General features: G+C 41.2%; 1 protein-coding gene across 1 annotated transcript in view; it reads right to left on the bottom strand.

Moving 5' to 3' along the window:
* The window catches only part of LOC133555287 (copine-9-like), a 271,759-nt gene that overhangs the window by 206,936 nt on the left and 41,440 nt on the right, over positions 1-23,383 (bottom strand). The window contains exons 4-5 of the mRNA XM_061904929.1: positions 18,392-18,618; positions 9,321-9,361 (exon numbers count right to left, since the gene is read on the bottom strand). Coding sequence (XP_061760913.1) covers positions 9,321-9,361; positions 18,392-18,468 — 118 coding nt within the window. The 5' untranslated portion in view covers positions 18,469-18,618. The remainder of the gene's footprint in view (positions 1-9,320; positions 9,362-18,391; positions 18,619-23,383) is intronic.

The raw sequence follows: 23,383 nt of genomic DNA, 5'->3' as shown, positions 1-23,383 counted from the left end.
CTGAGGGGAAGGTGATGTGGCCTCCATGTGGAGGACTGAGGGGAAGGTGATGTGGCCTCCATGTGGAGGACTGAGGGGAAGGTGATGTGGCCTCCATGTGGAGGACTGAGAGGAAGGTGATGTGGCCTCCATGTGGAGGACTGAGGGGAAGGTGATGTGGCCTCCATGTGGAGGACTGAGGGGAAGGTGATGTGGCCTCCATGTGGAGGACTGAGAGGAAGGTGATGTGGCCTCCATGTGGAGGACTGAGGTGATGGTGATGTGGCCTCCATGTGGAGGACTGAGGGGAAGGTGATGTGGCCTCCATGTGGAGGACTGAGGGGAAGGTGATGTGGCCTCCATGTGGAGGACTGAGGGGAAGGTGATGTGGCCTCCATGTGGAGGACTGAGAGGAAGGTGATGTGGCCTCCATGTGGAGGACTGAGGTGATGGTGATGTGGCCTCCATGTGGAGGACTGAGGGGAAGGTGATGTGGCCTCCATGTGGAGGACTGAGGGGAAGGTGATGTGGCCTCCATGTGGAGGACTGAGGGGAAGGTGATGTGGCCTCCATGTGGAGGACTGAGGGGAAGGTGATGTGGCCTCCATGTGGAGGACTGAGGGGAAGGTGATGTGGCCTCCATGTGGAGGACTGAGGGGAAGGTGATGTGGCCTCCATGTGGAGGACTGAGGGGAAGGTGATGTGGCCTCCATGTGGAGGACTGAGGGGAAGGTGATGTGGCCTCCATGTGGAGGACTGAGGGGAAGGTGATGTGGCCTCCATGTGGAGGACTGAGGGGATGGTGCATCCTCAAGAAGGAAAAACACCTGATCAATACATCACTCTTATTTGTTGCATTGTACATTTCCCCATGATGAAGATTCCAAATGAAGATGCAATAAGGTCACATGTGTCCAGTGCACTGCAAGAACGCCCATCAAAGATCATCTACAGTCGTGGTAAAGAACATAATGGCTGTCTTGACTTTTTCCAATCATTTCTACAACTCCTATTTTTTTGTGTGATAGAGTAATTGGAGAACATACTTGTTGGTCACAAAAACATTCATGAAGTTTGCTTCTTTTATGAATTTATTATTGCTTTACTGAAAATGTAAGCAAATTTACATAATATTTGGTTATGCAATAAGGCGCCTTTGGTAGACATCCACAAGCTTCTGGTTGAATTTTTGACCATCTCACGACCCACAATGCACTTCTGCCATGACCCTCCCCCGCCGAATTCTTATTGGTTGACGTGGGAGTTGTGACAATTGCTGACATTTTCTTAGTCTCTTCCGCGAATGACATAAATAATATGTGATATTTTACGGTAATGTGTTAATAATTTCACACATAAGTCGCTCCACAGTATAAGTCACTATGAAAAAAACTTTTAGTCCGAAAAATACGGGGTGTATATATTAATTATATATATATATATATATACATACAAATAAATATATATTTACACAAACCTCATTTCCATATGAGTTGGGAAATGGTGTTAGATGTAAATATAAACAGAATACAATGATTTGCAAATCCTTTTCAAGCCATATTCAGTTGAATATGCTACAAAGACAACATATTTCATGTTCAAACTCATAAACATTTTTTTGGGCAAATATTCATTACCTTTAGAATTTGATGCCAGCAGCACGTGACAAAGAAGTTGGGAAAGGTGGCAATAAATACTGATAAAGTTGAGGAATGCTCATCAAACACTTATGTGGAACATCCCACAGGTGTGCAGGCTAATTGGGAACAGGTGGGTGCCATGATTGGATATAAAAACAGCTTCCCCAAAAATGCTCAGTCTTTCACAAGAAAGGATGGGGCGAGGTACACCCCTTTGTCCACAACTGCGTGAGCAAATAGTCAAACAGTTTAAGAACAACCTTTCTCAAAGTGACATTGCAAGAAATTTAGGGATTTCAACATCTACGCTCCATAATATCATCAAAAGGTTCAGAGAATCTGGAGAAATCACTCCACGTAAGCGGCATGGCCGGAAACCAACATTGAATGACCGTGACCTTCCATCCCTCAGACGGCACTGAATCAAAAACCAATATCAATTTCTAAAGGATATCACCACATGGGCTCAGGAACACTTCAGAAAACCACTGTCACTAAATACAGTTGGTCGCTACATCTGTAAGTGCAAGTTAAAGCTCTACTATGCAGAGCAAAACCCATTTATCAACAACATCCAGAAACGCCGCCGGCTTCTCTGGGCCCGAGATCATCTAAGATGGACTGATGCAAAGTGGAAAAGTGTTCTGTGGTCTGACGAGTCCACATTTCAAATTGTTTTTGGAAATATTTGACATTGTGTCATCCGGACCAAAGGGGAAGCAAACCATCCAGACTGTTATCGACGCAAAGTGTAAAAGCCAGCATGTGTGATGGTATGGGGGTGCATTAGTGCCCAAGGCATGGGTAACTTACACATGTGTGATGGTATGGGGGTGTATTAGTGCCCAAGGCATGGGTAACTTACACATGTGTGATGGTATGGGGGTGTATTAGTGCCCAAGGCATGGGTAACTTACACATGTGTGATGGTATGGGGGTGTATTAGTGCCCAAGGCATGGGTAACTTACACATGTGTGATGGTATGGGGGTGTATTAGTGCCCAAGGCATGGGTAACTTACACATGTGTGATGGTATGGGGGTGTATTAGTGCCCAAGACATGGGTAACTTACACATGTGTGATGGTATGGGGGTGTATTAGTGAACAAGACATGACTAACTTACACATGTGTGATGGTATGGGGGTGTATTAGTGAACAAGGCATGGGTAACTTACACATGTGTGATGGTATGGGGGTGTATTAGTGAACAAGACATGGGTAACTTACACATGTGTGATGGTATGGGGGTGTATTAGTGCCCAAGACATGGGTAACTTACACATGTGTGATGGTATGGGGGTGTATTAGTGCCCAAGGCATGGGTAACTTACACATGTGTGATGGTATGGGGGTGTATTAGTGCCCAAGGCATGGGTAACTTACACATGTGTGATGGTATGGGGGTGTATTAGTGCCCAAGGCATGGGTAACTTACACATGTGTGATGGTATGGGGGTGTATTAGTGCCCAAGGCATGGGTAACTTACACATGTGTGATGGTATGGGGGTGTATTAGTGCCCAAGGCATGGGTAACTTACACATGTGTGATGGTATGGGGGTGTATTAGTGCCCAAGACATGGGTAACTTACACATGTGTGATGGTATGGGGGTGTATTAGTGAACAAGACATGACTAACTTACACATGTGTGATGGTATGGGGGTGTATTAGTGAACAAGGCATGGGTAACTTACACATGTGTGATGGTATGGGGGTGTATTAGTGAACAAGACATGACTAACTTACACATGTGTGATGGTATGGGGGTGTATTAGTGAACAAGACATGACTAACTTACACATGTGTGATGGTATGGGGGTGTATTAGTGCCCAAGGCATGGGTAACTTACACATGTGTGATGGTATGGGGGTGTATTAGTGCCCAAGGCATGGGTAACTTACACATGTGTGATGGTATGGGGGTGTATTAGTGCCCAAGGCATGGGTAACTTACACATGTGTGATGGTATGGGGGTGTATTAGTGCCCAAGACATGGGTAACTTACACATGTGTGATGGTATGGGGGTGCATTAGTGCCCAAGGCATGGGTAACTTACACATGTGTGATGGTATGGGGGTGTATTAGTGCCCAAGGCATGACTAACTTACACATGTGTGATGGTATGGGGGTGTATTAGTGCCCAAGACATGGGTAACTTACACATGTGTGATGGTATGGGGGTGTATTAGTGCCCAAGGCATGGGTAACTTACACATGTGTGATGGTATGGGGGTGTATTAGTGCCCAAGGCATGGGTAACTTACACATGTGTGATGGTATGGGGGTGCATTAGTGCCCAAGGCATGGGTAACTTACACATCTGTGAAGGCACCATTAATGCTGAAAGGTACATACAGCTTTTGGAACAACATATGCTGCAATCCAAGCGCCGTCTTTTTCATGGACGCCCCTGCTTATTTCAGCAAGACAATTCCGAGCCACATTCAGCACGTGTTACAACAGCGTTGCTTCGTATAAAAAAAAGAAAAAAAAAAGGGGTGCGGATACTTTCCTAGTCTGCCTGCAGTCCAGACCTGTCTCCCATGGAAAATGTGTGGCGCATTATGAAGCGTAAAATAGGACAGCGGAGAACCCGGACTGTTGAAGAACTGAAGTTCTACATAAAACAAGAATGGGAAAGAATTCCACTTTCAAAGCTTCAACAATTAGTTTTCCTCAGTTCCCAAACATTTATTGAGTGTTAAAAGAAAAGGTGATGTAACACAGTGGTGAACATGCCCTTTCCCAACTACTTCACTGGGTCATCATTGTCACCGACGTCCCACTGGGTGTGAGTTTTCCTTGCCCTTATGTGGGCCTACTGAGGATGTCGTAGTGGTTTGTGCAGCCCTTTGAGACACTAGTGATTTAGGGCTATATAAGTAAACATTGATTGATTAAATGATACTTTGGAATGTGTCGCAGCCATGAAATTATAAGTTAATTATTATTTGCAAAAAAAAATAAAGTTTATGAGTTTGAACATGAAATATGTTGTCTTTGTAGCATATTCAACTGAATATGGCTTGAAAAGGATTTGCAAATCATTGTATTCTGTTTATATTTACATCTAACACCATTTCCCAACTCATATGGAAACGGGGTTTGTAGTTTAGACTGACCATGCGTCCTCTCTTCGCCGGACATGTCGTCTTTTGCACGGCTGTCCGGGCGGGGTTTCTTAAATGCCTCATATGTCAGGCGTTTTGATTACTCACCTAATTGACATTCCCTCCAGAACATTTTCAACTCGACAATTCATGTGTAACAACTGGGGGGGGGGGGGCACTTAAAAATGTAGTTTTATATTATTTTTTAAAAAAAAGCATGCCTGTGATGTTTGTGCACGAACTGGTAACGCCACTTAATACTTCCTGTGCCACTCACACCTGTGGCCAATCAGTGGCGTTCTCAACGGGGTCCTCATACAAAGTGTAGCGACTGACGCAGGCCTGCTCCCCAGGTGTGATTGGCACGCTTCATTTGGAAGCCGACGGTTCCGGCCTGATTGCATCTTGCAGCGAGCGAGCGACGGACTAAGCGTCAATGAAATGGTGCGGAAGAGATGAATATCGAAACACAACACTCTACTCCCTGTCATTTTCTCTGAGAGGCTCCACTTTTTTTCTTCTTTTTCTTGCACCCACTTTCCGGTTAAAATACTATTGTGGGCTTCCTAAAAGCTCTTGTCACTTTGCTGAATATGTTCAGAGCAGGGGTCAGCAACCTTCTTGAAAGCAAGAGCTACTTCTTGGGTACTGATTCATGCCAAGGGCTACCAGTTTGATACACACTTCAATACATTGCCAGAAATAGCCTATTTGCTCAACTTACCTTTAATAAATAAATCTATATATATATATAAAAAATGGGTATTTCTGTCTGTCATTCCGTCGTACATTTTTTTCCTTTTACGGAAGGTTTTCTGTAGGGAATAAATGATGAAAAAAACACTTAATTGAACGGTTTAAAAGAGGAGGAAACACGAAAAAAATGAAAATTAAATTTGGAAACAGTTTATCTTCTATGTCGACTCTTTGAAATTCAAAATTCAACCGAAAAAAAGAAGACAAAAACTAGCTAATTTGAATCTTTTTGAAAAAATTTAAAAAATAATTTACGGAACATCATTAGTAATTTTTCCTGATGAAGAATTTTGATGACATGTTTTAAATAAGTTAAAATCCAATCTGCACTTTGTCAGAATATATAGCAAATTGGACCAAGCTATATTTCTAACAAAGACAAATCATTATTTCTTCTAGATTTTCCAGAACAAACATTTTAAAAGAAATGCAAAAGACTTTGAAATAAGATTTAAATTTGAGTCCAAGGATTTTCTAGATTTGCCAGAATAATTTTTTTGAATTTTAATCAAAAATAAGTTTGAAGAAATATTTCACAAATATTCGTCAAAAAAAATGAAGCTAAAATGAAAAATTAAATTAAAATGTATTTATTATTCTTTACAATAATGCAAAAATATATACTTGAACATTGATTTAAATTGTCAGGAAAGAAGAGGAAGGAATTTAAAATATAAAAAGGTATATGTGTTTAAAAATCTTAAAATCATTTTTAAGGTTGTATTTTTTCTTTAAAATTGTCTTTCTGAAAGTTATAAGAAGCAAAGTAAAAAAATAAATGAATTTATTTAAACAAGTGAAGACCAAGTCTTTAAAATATTTTCTTGGATTTTCAAATTCTATTTGAGTTTTGTCTCTCTTAGAATTAAAAATGTGGAGCAAAGCGAGACCAGCTTGCTAGTAAATAAATACAATTTAAAAAATAGAGGCAGCTCACTGGTAAGTGCTGCTATTTGAGCTATTTTTAGAACAGGCCAGCGGGCGACTCATCTGGTCCTTACGGGCGACCTGGTGCCCGCCTTGGTGACCCCTGGTATAGAAAGTGGTATTGTTTTTTTCTTCTTTGATTTCACACACAAGGGCAATGAAATAAAACTGTTTTTATTATATTGTTCCATCCTTTAAGTCTCAGTTGTTCAACTCAAGGCCCAAGGGCCAAATCTGTCCCGACAAATCATTTTATATTTATATAGCGCTTTTCTCTAGTGACTCAAAACGCTTTTAGATAGTGAAACCCAATATCTGAGTTACATTCAAACCACTGGGTGGCACTGGGAGCAACGGCAGGGGGGCGTGGCCTACGGGCTGTGTAGGGACCGGCCACGAAGCGGCGGCAGGTGAGTAGATTGCCCAGCTGGGGGAGTTATCTAATCACCGGTTGCCTTTATTGGCAGCAGCCAGGCAGAGACACGTTGTTGGAGTTGGTAACAGAAAAAACACACACAAACAGAGACATGCGGGACTGAAAAGCCCAAACACATATGGAAAGCAACCCCTGCATGCGTGGATGAAAATAAAAACTTGCTTAACCCCATACCGCAGGATCAAGAAGATCTATCAGCATCAGAGGAACCCCCCACCCCATACATCACGTGACAGGCCACAATGATGTGACGAACCACACTAAATGACGTGACAAGCCGCTTTAAATGACATGATAAACCAAAGTGAATTACGTGACAGGCCAATTTAAATGATGTGACAAACCACATTAAATGACGTAACAGACCACGTTGAATGACGTGACAAGTTACTTACAGAACGCAGCAAAACACAGGATGTTACAGCATGAGAGCATAAATGTGGAGGGCAATGAGTGTCTCCATGGTGACGGAAAATAGTACGCAAAAAAAACACTTTTGCTCTTCTCATCAATTGTACATGCGGTCTTAGTAGATCACCCGCAACATGGCCACTTATAGTACACACTATTGTATCGTTTGTACACTCTATTTAGCACTTGTTATTTGGGATCTTACAAGACCAGGCCCTTACTTTACTGCACAGAACCTTCAGATAACTTTAGGAGATTAAAACCGACGTGATGGGAAAAGCCCAAGTAGAGCCAAGACCTAAATCCAAGTTAAAAGCATTTATGTTGACTAGAAAGAGAACTGTACACAAGAGAAACCAATAAGTGAGTACAAGCCTCACATTTCAGCACCCAACTTGGATATACTTTAGAGTGGTTATTCCCAAACGTTGGTACATGTACCAAAAGTGGTACTTGATTAAATCACTTGATTAAAGTACAGTCTTTTATTTTCCAATATTTAAACCCAAGTGTTACTGTTCAAACCTGTGTGTAATGTCAGTATTAAATATAATTGTCAAATAAAACCTCTCCCTTGTTTTTTTTATAATTACTTAGGCATACTACGTTACAGTGAGTTTTTTTTTTTTTTTTTGTTTGTTGAAGTGTGAGAGCCTCTTGGTTAGAGTGTCCGCCCTGAGATGGGTAGGTCGTGAGTTCAAATCCCGGCCGAGTCATACCAAAAACTATAAAAACGGGACCCATTTCCTCCTTGCTTGGCACTCAGCATCAAGGGTTGGAATTTGGGGTTAAATAACCAACAATTATTCCCGGGCGTGGCCACCGCTGCTGCTCACTGCTCCCCTCAGCTGGCAACACACGTTGATTATAGCGAGATATTTGTGTATTGGACAGCGATAGTGCACGAGTGCTGCCGGCAGCAGGGAGCTGCGGTTCAGGCCGACGTTTGCGAGAGAACGTACGCGCCGGACTTTATTTCTGGGTAACAGCTTCAGGAGTTCAGTCGACACACTCTCTCATGATCAGGCGAGTTATCCCGTCTCCCGTCGCCACGGCAACTGCACACCACCTACTTCGGAGGTCTAAAATTGTCGGTGGAGCAGCCAAGATACCTTTTATGTTGTGTTGGCAGCAGCTTTACTTTAAAAGGGCAAATTAGTGCGTGCAAGATGACGTTGGGTAGATAGAAAACTTACATTTCACTTAGTCAACTTATATTAAAGCCTGTTTTTAGCTGTGATACAACATTCATGCACTTGTGAAAGTTGAATTTGAATATTTGATGCTTTATTTGAGGGTGTGTGTGTGCTACTTTCTCAGTGATTACAATTGCAGGTGCACTCCCATTTTTGGATTATTGCTTCACATTTGGACATCAAATATGTTGTCTTTGTAGCATATTCAACTGAATATGGCTTGAAAAGGATTTGCAAATCATTGTATTCTGTTTATATTTACATCTAACAATTTCAAAACTCATATGGAAACGGGGTTTGTAATTAAGTGAACATTTATTACCACACAAACACACAAAAGTACTGTGGCATCAGTTCAAATATGAATGATACATATCTCTACTTTGGACTCTTATTAAGCATTAACTTATTGAATAATACATGACCATTTACTGTATGTTTTAGAGAGTATGCTTCTCAGGAAATATTTCCACATTACGGTCATACTGTAGCACAAATACCGGGAATTTTCTACGACCCCTTGAGCCTAATTAGCCACAGCAGGGTGGGGGGGGGGTTTACAGGATTCTTTTAGAGGACATCCAGGGAACGTAGCTTTTGAACTCTGCCTCACATTATCCAGGATTTTTTTTTTGCCTTTTCGTCTTTCCAACACTGACTCTGTAATGTTGCTCTAAGGTTATTGTTGTTGTTTTTTGTGCGGCAAACTTTTCCTTATTGCTCGATTTACTGTCGCGAGAATAAAACGTTTAATTATTGAACATCTTCATTTGCCATGTGGTGGTGTGAGCCATTATTTGCATAATGTGTGTTTTTTTTTGCTGCATATTCATCAGGCATGAAAGGAGGTCAAAACATACCAGGGTCGGACTTGGAGAACGTATCCACATCCAGAAGATTCCTGGAAGAAATAGCAAGAAAAAAAACAGGGATTAAAATAAATATATATATATATATATATACCTCAGGCAAAAATGACATCCCAGATGTCCTATTACCCATCCATCCATCCATCCTTTTTCCGCTTATTTGAGGTCAGGTCAGGGGGGCAGCAGCCTAAGCAGAGAAGCCCTGACTGCCTTCTCCCCAGCTCTTCCCGGGGGATCCCGAGGCGTTCCCAGGCCAGCCAGGAGACATAGTCTTCCCAACGTGTCCTGGGTCTTCCCCGTGGCCTCCTACTGGTCGGACGTGCCCGAAACGCTTATTGGTAACACTTTCGTATGGGGAATATATTCACCATTAATTAGTTGCTTATTAACATGCATATTAGTAACATATTGGCTCTTCATCAGTCATTAATAAGTACTTAATGCTGTATTCTGCATGGCCTTGTTATACAACCAGTTACCCTAACCCAAGGGTGTCCAAAGTGTGGCCCGGGGGCCATTTGCGGCCCGCAGCTAAAGTTTTACTGGCCCGCAGCACATTGTTCTAAAAATACTAAAATATTTTTTTTAATAATAAAAAGTGGAATAAAAGAGCAAATTGGCAACATGCAACCTGAAAAAGTTGCATTGTTGACTCTAATAAGACCATGTTTTAAATAATTTCTTAAAAAATAATAATGAATAAAAATCAACGTTGCTATAAATTATTGATTGATTTAAAAGGACAAAAAGAACATAATACAACAAACATAACATGAAAAATATGAAAATTAGAAGAAAAAAATTCCATACTAATTATAGACTAATACTAATTATCCTATTGGTTGTTATTATAAATATACTAAACCAATTAAAATATATATTATCTGAAGCTGAAATAGAGATTTAAGTGTTAAATGAAAAAAATAAAACATTTAAAAAAGCATGACCTTTTTATGAGTGGGGCACTTTTGGATCCCTAAGGATTTTAGTGGAATTTAATAACAGTCTTTGCTAATAAAAAATTTAAAAAAGAATAAATTCAAATCAATTTTGCTATGAATTATTGACTTATTTAGGGATCCAATAACTTCACATTAAATATTTCACTTTGAAAATCTTTTGGGGAAAAATATTGTGTATTTTGTCTCCAAAAATAGGATTTCGACAAAAAGCTTGTAAAAAGTAAAAAAAAAAAAATAATGAGGTACAATTAGCGGTTCAAGGGTTTTATGAAAAAAATAATATATGACTTATTTTGAACCTTGTTTAAGACTGAAACCCTTCTGGGTCCTTAATACCTAACTTGAAGGAGCCCAAATAATTTAAAAAAAAGTGTATATTATATAGGTTTTGAAAATGAAATAATATCAACTTGACCCCCCCGCGTGCTTTGATTTTTCTGTGTGCGGCCCTCAGTGGAAAAAGTTTGGACACCCCTGCCCTAACCCTAACATTCTAACCTGAACCCTATCCCTAACCAAATAATTCTAAATGAAGGCTTTGTTACTTAAAATATGTTCCCCATCCATCCATCTTCTTCCGCTTATCCAAAGTCGGGTCGCGGGGGCAGCAGCCTAAGCAGAGAAGCCCAGACTTCCCTCTCCCCAACCACTTGGTCCAGCTCCTCCCGGGGGATCCCGAGGTGTTCCCGGGCCAGCCGACGTGTCCTGGGTCTTCCCAGTGGCCACCTACCGGTGGGACGTGCCCTAGACACTTTCCAAGGGACGCGTTCGGGCTGCATCCTGACCAGATGCCCGTAACACACAGACAATGTCTTATTATGTGTTGTGGAATCGCTTGTGTGCACAACAACAACAAAAATCCAACACTTCTCTTATTTTGTCCACTACAAGATGCTGAAAGTGTTTGGTGTTTTGTTTCGTTCCCATGCATCACTTTTGTCATTTATACTAAACTATTTAGTTTTTCCACCAAAAAATATTGTAAATAACTTTATTTTAAAAAAAAAAGAAAGAAAAAACAGCGCCCCTGCTGGTTCCCACCAGGTATTTTCACCCAATTTTATGGGGTGTATGGTGTCTGTTATGAGGGAGCGACTTGTCCAGGGTGTACCCCGCCTCCCGCCCAAATACAGCTGAGATAGGCTCCAGCAACCCCTTGTGACCCCAAAAGGGACAAGCAGCAGAAAATGGATAGATGGATGGTCATTAAATATGTATTCTGTTATATGTTCTTCACAGAAAACGAGCCAAAGTCAGTGAGTCGCAGATTGAAAAATTACTTATATCATTTTTCTTTTAATAAAGAATGAGAACAGGTCCCACAGACCCGCGCACCACACCCTTGTGTGGTGAATACCTTGTTTGTGATGATTACTTAGGCCTACCACGCTGCTGTATTCTAATGTTGGTCAATTTGGTGGTACTCCGAGAGCCCAAATTTTGAGATTGCTTAAAAACCTATTCTACGCAAATTAATTGGATTAATTAGAATTATCATGCTGACACAGGGGGGTCCGAACAAAGCGTGAAGGTAGGAGTATGATTTATTGTCATAAATCATAGCTTAAACCAACAAAAACAACAGGAAACAAGCAAAAGAAAAGGGTGCCGTTCGCACGAGAAGCTAAAGAAGCACAACTTGGCACCAGACTCCCAAACAAGGAAACTAACTGGTGTATATTGTAGCGTCCCGGAAGAGTTAGTGCTGCAAGGGGTTCTGGGTATTTGTTTTTATGTTATGCTACGGTGCGGAAGTTCTCCCGAAATATGTTTTTCATTTTGTTGTTTGGTGTGGGTTCACAGTGTGGCGCATATTTGTAACAGTGTTAAAGTTGTTTATATGGCCACCCTCAGTGTGACCTGTATGGCTGTTGACCAAGTATGCTTCGATTAACATCAATCAACTGTTACGCTCTCTCTGGCTCCGCCCCTCCCTCACGAATGTTGCAGCGTGCGTACACCATCTCAGTTTGTTTAGTTTTTAACCCTGGACGTACATTGAAACGCCACGCAACCCTGACTCAAAACGCCTGACATATGGGGCATTTAAGAAACCCCGCCCGGACAGCCGTGCAAACGACGACATGTCCGGGGAAGAGAGGACGCATGGTCAGTCTAAACTACAAACCCCGTTTCCATATGAGTTGGGAAATGGTGTTAGATGTAAATATAAACAGAATACAATGATTTGCAAATCCTTTTCAAGCCATATTCAGTTGAATATGCTACAAAGACAACATATTTCATGTTCAAACTCAAACATTTTTTTTTTTTTTTGCAAATAATCATTAACTTTAGAATTTGATGCCAGCAACACTTCACAAAGACGTTGGGAAAGGTGGCAATAAATACTGATAAAGTTGAGGAATGCTCATCAAACACTTATTTGGAACATCCCACAGGTGTGCAGGCTAATTGGGAACAGGTGGGTGCCATGATTGGATATAAAAACAGCTTCTCAGTCTTTGACAAGAAAGGATGGGGCGAGGTACACCCCTTTGTCCACAACTGTGTGAGCAAATAGTCAAACAGTTTAAGAACAACCTTTCTCAAAGTGACATTGCAAGAAATTTAGGGATTTCAACATCTACGCTCCATAATATCATCAAAAGGTTCAGAGAATCTGGAGAAATCACTCCACGTAAGCGGCATGGCCGGAAACCAACATTGAATGACCGTGACCTTCCATCCCTCAGACGGCACTGTATCAAAAGCCGACATCAATATCTAAAAGGATATCACCACATGGGCTCAGGAACACTTCAGAAAACCACTGTCACTAAATACAGTTGGTAGCTACATCTATAAGTGCAAGTTATAGCTAAACTATGCAAAGCAAAAGCCATTTATCAACAACATCCAGAAACGCTGCCGGTTCCTCTGGGCCCGAGATCATCTAAGAAGGACTGATGCAAAGTGGAAAAGTGTTCTGTGGTCTGACGAGTCCACATTTCAAATTGTTTTTGGAAATATTCGACATTGTCTCATCTGGACCAAAGGGGAAGGACTGTTATCGACGCAAAGTTGTATTCCGTTTATATTTACATCCAACACAATTTCCCAACTCATATGGAAACGGGGTTTGTAGCTGTGGCATCATCAAACAAAACTTACGTGGACCAGGCATGAAGCGAAGAACGACGCCAGGCCGACTGACTGGCAATAGCAGGCTTAAATAGTGACTCTGATTAGACACAGGTGAGCAGAGGCAGGTGAAAAAAATCAGCAGCCATGGCAACCAAACTCAGAGTTGTCACAAACAGGAACTATAAGAGTGCAAAACTAACAGAAAATACAAAAACATGATCCGGGCAACAGATCATGACAACAGGAAGGTTGTCACGGCAACAAAGGGCATGTTTTGGGCAATTTTTTGTTTGTTTTTCCGTTTGCCCATGGAGGAGGTGTAGTGTTTAGTCAGAGAAGCACGTGGGAACCGTGGAAGATTGGAAGTGTAATAGTGGGGCGGCATAGCTCAGTTGGTAAAGTGGCAACTTGAGGGTTGCAGGTTCGATTCCCGCTTGTGCCATCCTAGTCACTGCCGTTGTGTCCTTGGGCAAGACACTTTACCCACCTGCTCCCAGTGCCACCCACACTGGTTTAAATGTAACTTAGATATTGGGTTTCACTATGTAAAGCGCTTTGAGTCACTTGAGAAAAGCGCTATATAAACATAATTCACTTCACTAATGTTTCTATCTTAAACGGCACCCTGTGCAAGACACATGGACCTGCTTTGCACGCTCTCTTCCTCGATCACATAGACCAGGCCTGGGCGATTATTTTGATTCGAGGACCACATTAAGAGAAAAAAAAATGTGTTTTGGGGCCGAGTATATCTATGTGGAGAGGCGCAGCCGGCAAACAAGCAGCGGGCAGGGCACACTGGAGCCCTGCCCAAGATGGCGGCAAGGAGGCGGAGAATACGGCTGAGCGGAGAGGCGGGGCGTGCTGGGAGCGACGCTGCAATCTAATTCAGGTGCGTGGATCGTGCACCGGCAAACGATTAACATTTTTCCTTACGCTGCATAAAAGGGGAGAAGGAAGAGAGATCGGGGCAGAAGGAATAGGAGAACCCGCAGCAGTACCGGAAGAGAGAGAGCGAGAGAACGAGCCGAAGACAGCGACGACGGGGGCGGCTGAAGGCGACCGAGGAGCGAGCAGTGGAGAAGGAGCTGGAAAGCGACCCGACCGCAGACAAGCTTTATTTGAAAAAAATCTAAAGAGTCAAACCTGCTCAAAGCAATGTCCTTCCCGAGTGGTCCATGGAACCCGCACGACAACGGCAAGAGTCCGTCACAATCTATTTGTAGGAAAACTAAAAGTAAAGCCGCTGCTCCTCCACATGGAGAGGAGCCAGATGAGGTGGTACAGGCACGTCTGACCGGTAGGAGGCCACGGGGAAGACCCAGGGCACGTTGGGAAGACTATGTCTCCCAATGTGAGAGAGGAGTCTGGGCTTCCCTGCTTAGGCTGCTGCCCCCGCGACCCGAACTCGGATAAGCGGAAGAAGACGGATGGATGGAGGAACATTAACACAATACCTCACATTGTCTGATTGAATGCTAAAAGCGTTATGACAGACCGCTTTAAAAAATATAATAGAATTTTGCATTTTTTCTATGAACCATAAAACACTGAATATTGACAAAATATGAAAGTTACACCCCCTTTCGATCGACATATTTTACGATCAAGTGAAACGCGACAAAAATGCAACAAACAGTGAAATATGAACGTGAAGAGTACAAAATAAACCCACCTACAATCCGATGTATCACTAAGCTTTAGAACAGGCCTGGGCTTATATTGACTCGAGGGCCACATTTACAGAAAAAAATGTGTCTGGGGGCCGGTATATCTATTTTTAGGAACACTAATACAAAACCTCACAATAATGTTTGATCAAATGCTAAAAACGTTATTGACGGATCGCCTTAAAAAACATAATCGAATTTTACATTTTTCTATGAAGGATAAAACACTGAATATTGACAAAATATGAAAGTTACACCCCCTTTCCATCGACATGTTTTACAATCAAGTGAAACGCAACAAAAATGCAACAAACAGTGAAATATGAACACGAAGCGTACAAAATAAACCCACCTACAATCTGATACATCACTAAGCTTTAGAACAGGCCTCGGCAATTATTTTGACTCGAAGAAAAAAAATGTGTCCGGGGGCCAGTATATTTATTTTTAGGAACACTAATACAAAACCTCAAAATAATGTCCGATTGAATGCTAAAGAAAGTTATGACAGACCGCTTTAAAAAAAACGTAATGGAATTTTTAATTTTTTCAAAGAAGTCTGTGCTTCCCTGCTTAGGCTGCTGCCACCGCGACCCGACCTCGGACAATTGGAGGAAGATGGATGGATGGATGAACACTAATACAAAACCTCAAAATAATGTCTGATTGAATGCTAAAAACGTTATGACAGACCACCTTAAAAAACGTAATGGAATTTTAATTTTTTCTATAAACGATAAAACACTGAATATTGACACAAAATATGAACTTCACACCCCCTTTCCATCGACATATTTTACAATCATGTCCCACCTCCAAAGACATGCACCTGGGGATAGGTTGATTGGCAACACTAAATGGTCCCTAGTGTGTGAATGTTGTCTGTCTATCTGTGTCGGCCCTGTGATGCGGTGGCGACTTGTCCAAGGTGTACCCGCCTTCCACCCGGTTGTAGCTGAGAAATGGAGGACATATGTCCTCCATAGCTGGGCACAGGATGAGATAAAAAGGGAGTATTGCTACTCCTTACATTCCTAAAGCCAAGGTTAACTTGCAGTGTATAATAGACATGAGATTATAAAATAGAAAGAGTACACTAACTATTTCAAATATAACTATAGAAAGAAATAACTCTTAAATATGGATATATATGTACACGGGGTTTCCCACACATTCATTTATTTGTGGCGACCCGCCACGAAAGAATTACGGCCGCCACAAAAATAATAATAATAATAATAATAAAACAAATTAATAAAAAATATATATATTATTTTATTTTTATTTTTTCCGGCTTTTGACTCGCTCGACTGCTCATAAAAGCAATGGGACTCTGTCTGTGAATGGAGCTTGTAGTTACATATTATATAAATATGTAAATATTATATAAATATGTACATAAAGTGTTGTAATTAAATTCCAAATCCGCGTTCTTCTTGGTCATCCCCGCCGCCCGACCACACCACCACAAATAGATAACTGACCTGTGGGAAACACTGATTATATATATATATATATATATATATATATATATATATATATATATATATATATATATATATATATATACACACACACATATACACACGATGCGGTCTCGGAGTCAAAAAGTTTGGGGACCCCTGCTCATGACCATAGGTGAGGATGGGAACGTAGGTCGACCGGTAAATTGAGAGCTTTGCCTTCCGGCTCAGCTCCTTCTTCACCACAACGGATCGATACAGCGTCCGCGTCACTGAAGACGCTGCGCCGATCTGCCTGTCGACCTCTCTTTTTAATTCTAAGAGAGACAAAACTAAAATAGAATTTGAAAATCCAAGAAAATATTTTAAAGACTTAGTCTTCACTTTTTTAAATACATTCATTTATTTTTTTACTTTGCTTCTTATAACTTTCAGAAAGACAATTCTAGAAAAAAAATACAACCTTATAAATGATTTTAGGATTTTTAAACACATATACCTTTTTACCTTTTAAATTCCTTCCTCTTCTTTCTTGGAAATTTAAATCAATGTTCGAGTACATTTATTTTTTTTACCGTAAAGAATAATAAATACAATTTAATTTAATTCTTCATTTTAGCTTCTGTTTTTTCAACGAAGAATATTTGTGAAATATTTCTACAAACTTATGATTAAAATTCAAAAAAATGATTCTGGCAAATCTGGAAAATCTGTAGAATCAAATTGAAATCTTATTTCAAAGTCTTTTGAATTAAAAACAAATTGCTCTGGAAAATCTAGAAGAAATAATGACTTGTCTTTGTTAGAAATATAGTTTGGTCCAATTTGTTATATATTATAAAAAAGTGCAGATTGGATTTTAATCTATTTAAAACATTTAATCAAAATTCTAAACCTAATCTTAATCAGGAAAAATGACTAATGATGTTCCATAAATTATTTCTTTAATTTTTTTCAAAAAGATTCTAATTATCTAGTTTTTCTCTTTATTTTTTTCGGTTGAATTTTGAATTTTAAAGAGTCGAAATTTAATATAAACTATGTTTCAAAATTTAATTTTAATTTTTTCGTTTTTTCTCCTCTTTTAAACCGTTCAGTTAAGTGGTTTTTTTTCATCATTTATTCTCTACCAAAAACCTTCCGTAAAAGGAAAAAAAATGTACGACGGAATGACAGACATAAATACCCATTTATATATATATATATATATATATATATATAGATTTATTTATTAAAGGAAAATTTAGTAAATTGGCCATTTCTGGCAATTTATTGAAGTGTGTATCAAACTGGTAGCCCTTTGCATTAATCAGTACCCAAGAAGTAGCTCTTGGTTTCAAAAAGATTGGTGACCCCTGATTTAGGACATTTCAAAAGCTCCAATTTGACTCGGCCAACATTTTGGCTCGCAGACCGCATCCCAAGTTCAAAGGCGGTGACGACCACTAGAGATGCGTGGCTATCTGGAGTGGGTGGGGGGGTGTGAGGGTGTGAGAGAATCAGAGGGGGGGCGACTACACAGGCAGCACACCAGCCATTCATTATTCATTACACCGGAGTAGACAGTTAGCACACCCGGACCAGGCGCAACAAGCCTCCGGCGCCTTCCAAAAATCGGCCAGCGAGAAGATACCGGCGAGCATTCCTCCGAGCCAACGTGACACTGGTGAATATTCTAAAAAAAAAAAAAACTATCAATAAATACCCACTTCCAGAATTCCTCTATAATAATGAAATATATACACCTATTTATTTATTGCATACTACCAACAAGTCCAGCTGTCAGTCATTTAAATGCATTTTGCAAGCGTAAAAAGAAGTTAATCCCCGTATAACGACACGGAGCGGCAATGATAAACACGACACGCGCTTGACCTTACCGGCACGAGACGGTAACTTCTATTTTAGTTGCCGGGACTCTCGTGTTGAGCGGGTCGAATTCCCCGATGGTTGCCATGGCGATGGGAAACAAAGAGGCGAGAGGAGCTACGGCGCATCCGGGGGGAAAGGCATCACAAATCTGAGCGCGTCGACAGCACGGCGGCTCCCGTGGTTAAGTCCATGCTCCTTCTTCTTCTTCTTCTCCTCCTCCAGCCCGAGAGAGAGCCTGTGGAGGAACCGAGGGATGCACCAGTGAGAGAGAGAGAGAGAGAGTGTGTGTGGGGGGGTGGAGAGAAAGAGAGGGAGAGGGGAGAGAGAGAGAAGTAGGTTAGAGAGAACGAGAAAGGAAAAGTTTATTCTTTATGCATTCACAGCGTGACCCTAATGGCGGGATCAGAGGGCATCCTGTGGACCTGATTGGAATTCCTTCTATTCCTCCATCTGGTCCGTTTTATTCCATCCTGCAACATGTATTAATACATGCCAGGGCGAAAATAAAATGGGAATAACACTTGGAATATTAAAAAAACAATTACAAATCCCAAAAGCAGTGAAGTTGTCACGTTGTGTAAATGGTAAATAAAAACAGAATACAATGATTTGACAAATCCTTTTCAACGTATATTCAATTGAATGGACTGCAAAGACACGATAGTTAACGTTCCTACTGCTAGACGTTTGTAGAGGTCTTGCTCCTCAATCAATCAATCAATGTTTATTTATATAGCCCTAAATCGCAAAAGGTCTGCGAAGAGGAAAAGAACCATAGAATAGAATGAACTTTATTGTCATTATATTTGCATATTAGGAGATGAAAGACTCCAACTTAAGGTGCAGTAGTGGGAACAAATATGGGGTGAAATAAATGACATAAGAGGTAATAATCCAATAAAAATAGTAAGCAATTCTGTACAATATACAAAACACTATAGAAGTACAAAATACAAATACTGTACAATATACAGAGCAAGACAGGAGTACCCAAGTAATAAATAACAATCAGTATTGCACTGGAAGTGTAGTATTGCACAGTAGGGTATTAGGGCATGATATTGTATACAAGTGAATTATTATTATTATAAGTTAGAGTTCAACACGGATTGCTATAGGCGCAAAGTTGAAAAGCCGGCATGTGTGATGGTATGGGGGTGTATTAGTGCCCAAGGCATGGGTAACTTACACATGTGTGATGGTATGGGGGTGTATTAGTGCCCAAAACATGGGTAACTTACACATGTGTGATGGTATGGGGGTGTATTAGTGCCCAAGGCATGGGTAACTTACACATGTGTGATGGTATGGGGGTGTATTAGTGCCCAAGGCATGGGTAACTTACACATGTGTGATGGTATGGGGGTGTATTAGTGCCCAAGGCATGGGTAACTTACACATGTGTGATGGTATGGGGGTGTATTAGTGCCCAAGGCATGGGTAACTTACACATGTGTGATGGTATGGGGGTGTATTAGTGCCCAAGGCATGGGTAACTTACACATGTGTGATGGTATGGGGGTGTATTAGTGAACAAGACATGACTAACTTACACATGTGTGATGGTATGGGGGTGTATTAGTGCCCAAGACATGGGTAACTTACACATGTGTGATGGTATGGGGGTGTATTAGTGAACAAGACATGACTAACTTACACATGTGTGATGGTATGGGGGTGTATTAGTGCCCAAGACATGGGTAACTTACACATGTGTGATGGTATGGGGGTGTATTAGTGAACAAGACATGGGTAACTTACACATGTGTGATGGTATGGGGGTGTATTAGTGGCCAAAACATGGGTAACTTACACATGTGTGATGGTATGGGGGTGTATTAGTGCCCAAGACATGGGTAACTTACACATGTGTGATGGTATGGGGGTGTATTAGTGCCCAAGGCATGGGTAACTTACACATGTGTGATGGTATGGGGGTGTAATAGTGCCCAAGGCATGGGTAACTTACACATGTGTGATGGTATGGGGGTGTATTAGTGAACAAGACATGGGTAACTTACACATGTGTGATGGTATGGGGGTGTATTAGTGCCCAAGGCATGGGTAACTTACACATGTGTGATGGTATGGGGGTGTATTAGTGCCCAAGGCATGGGTAAATTACACATGTGTGATGGTATGGGGGTGTATTAGTGAACAAGACATGGGTAACTTACACATGTGTGATGGTATGGGGGTGTATTAGTGCCCAAGGCATGGGTAAATTACACATGTGTGATGGTATGGGGGTGTATTAGTGAACAAGACATGGGTAACTTACACATGTGTGATGGTATGGGGGTGTATTAGTGAACAAGACATGGGTAACTTACACATGTGTGATGGTATGGGGGTGTAATAGTGCCCAAGGCATGGGTAACTTACACATGTGTGATGGTATGGGGGTGTATTAGTGCCCAAGGCATGGGTAAATTACACATGTGTGATGGTATGGGGGTGTATTAGTGAACAAGACATGGGTAACTTACACATGTGTGATGGTATGGGGGTGTATTAGTGCCCAAGGCATGGGTAAATTACACATGTGTGATGGTATGGGGGTGTATTAGTGAACAAGACATGGGTAACTTACACATGTGTGATGGTATGGGGGTGTATTAGTGCCCAAGGCATGGGTAAATTACACATGTGTGATGGTATGGGGGTGTATTAGTGAACAAGACATGGGTAACTTACACATGTGTGATGGTATGGGGGTGTATTAGTGCCCAAGGCATGGGTAACTTACACATGTGTGATGGTATGGGGGTGTATTAGTGCCCAAGGCATGGGTAAATTACACATGTGTGATGGTATGGGGGTGTATTAGTGCCCAAGGCATGGGTAAATTACACATGTGTGATGGTATGGGGGTGTATTAGTGCTCAAGGCATGGGTAACTTACACATGTGTGATGGTATGGGGGTGTATTAGTGCCCAAGACATGGGTAACTTACACATGTGTGATGGTATGGGGGTGCATTAGTGCCCAAGGCATGGGTAACTTACACATGTGTGATGGTATGGGGGTGTATTAGTGGCCAAAACATGGGTAACTTACACATGTGTGATGGTATGGGGGTGTATTAGTGCCCAAGACATGGGTAACTTACACATGTGTGATGGTATGGGGGTGTATTAGTACCCAAGATATGGGTAACTTACACATGTGTGATGGTATGGGGGTGTATTAGTGGCCAAAACATGGGTAACTTACACATGTGTGATGGTATGGGGGTGTATTAGTGCCCAAGACATGGGTAACTTACACATGTGTGATGGTATGGGGGTGCATTTAGTGCCCAAGGCATGGGTAACTTACACATGTGTGATGGTATGGGGGTGTATTAGTGCCCAAGACATGGGTAACTTACACATGTGTGATGGTATGGGGGTGTATTAGTGCCCAAGACATGACTAACTTACACATCTGTGATGGTATGGGGGTGTATTAGTGCCCAAGGCATGGGTAACTTACACATGTGTGATGGTATGGGGGTGCATTAGTGCCCAAGGCATGGGTAACTTACACATCTGTGATGGTACGGGGGTGCATTAGTGCCCAAGGCATGGGTAACTTACACATCTGTGATGGTATGGGGGTGTATTAGTGCCCAAGGCATGGGTAACTTACACATGTGTGATGGTATGGGGGTGTATTAGTGCCCAAGGCATGGGTAACTTACACATGTGTGATGGTATGGGGGTGTATTAGTGCCCAAGGCATGGGTAACTTACACATGTGTGATGGTATGGGGGTGTATTAGTGCCCAAGGCATGGGTAACTTACACATCGGTGAAGGCACCATTAAAGCTGAAAGGTACATACAGCTTTTGGAACAACATATGTTGTCATCCAAGCAATGTTATCATGGACGCCCCTGCTTATTTCGGCGAGACCATGCCAAGCCATGTGTTTATGAGCCATGCTTCGTAGTAATAGAGTGCGGGTACTAAAAGCCTAAAATACCACAACGGAGACCCCAGACTGCAAACAACTCAAGCTGTATATCAAGCAAGAATGGGAAATAATTCCACCTGAAAAGCTTCAAAAATGTGTCTCCTCCGTTCCCAAACGTTTACTGAGTGTTGTTAAAAGGAAAGGCCATGTAACACAGTGGTAAAAATGCCCCTGTGCCAACTTATTCGCTGCCATTAAATTCTAAGTGAATGATTATTTGCAAAAAAAATATATGTTTCTTAGTTCAAACATTAAATATCTTGTCTTTGCAGTTTATTCAATTTAAAATAAGTTGAAAATAATTTGTAAATCATTGTATTCTGTTATCATTTACCATTTACACATTGTGCCAACTTCATTGATTTTAGGGTTTGAGGAAAAACTTCTCTTCCTGCTCTGTATTGTTTACAACATACCACAGAACAAACTAATGCTGCCTCCAGCTAGTTTGCCTCACCTCTGCATGTTTGGACACAAACTACGGAACCTCGATAGGGTCAAAAATGGTTAAGACACACTACATCTTTAGTTTGGGGTGACTTTAATGTGCTAAAGTCAACCCAAGCTGCTGTACGTCACAGTTAAGTAGATGCTGAGAGGCTGCCTGCTTCCTGCTTCCAAACTACAGGTGTCCTGCTCCTACAGTGATATTGATATTAATATCAATATCAGCCAAAAAAAACACAAATAATAATTATATATCAGCTTGAATCTAAAATCTCCGATAGACAGTCCTGGAGCATGTTTACTTCTTCAAATGTCCTTGTATTTTAGTCAAATCATTTACAAAAGAGGTAAACATAGCAGGATATGGTCTACTTCATGGGTATCCAAAGTGCGGCCCGGGGGCCTTTTGTGGCCCACAGCTAATTGCTTACCGGCCCGCCACACATTCTGGAAATGCTATTTCAAAAATGTAAATAAAACATTTAAAAAAGTGGAATGAGATGACATCTAACTAGAAAAACTTGGCTGTTGTTTTTCTTTTGTCTATAATATTTTTTTATTTTTTTTTGCCATTGCGCCAGAAAAAATAAAT

This window comes from Nerophis ophidion, linkage group LG06 (genome assembly GCF_033978795.1).
Source record: "Nerophis ophidion isolate RoL-2023_Sa linkage group LG06, RoL_Noph_v1.0, whole genome shotgun sequence".
NCBI lineage: Eukaryota > Metazoa > Chordata > Actinopteri > Syngnathiformes > Syngnathidae > Nerophis > Nerophis ophidion.
This window is presented reverse-complemented; position numbering and strand designations above follow the sequence as displayed.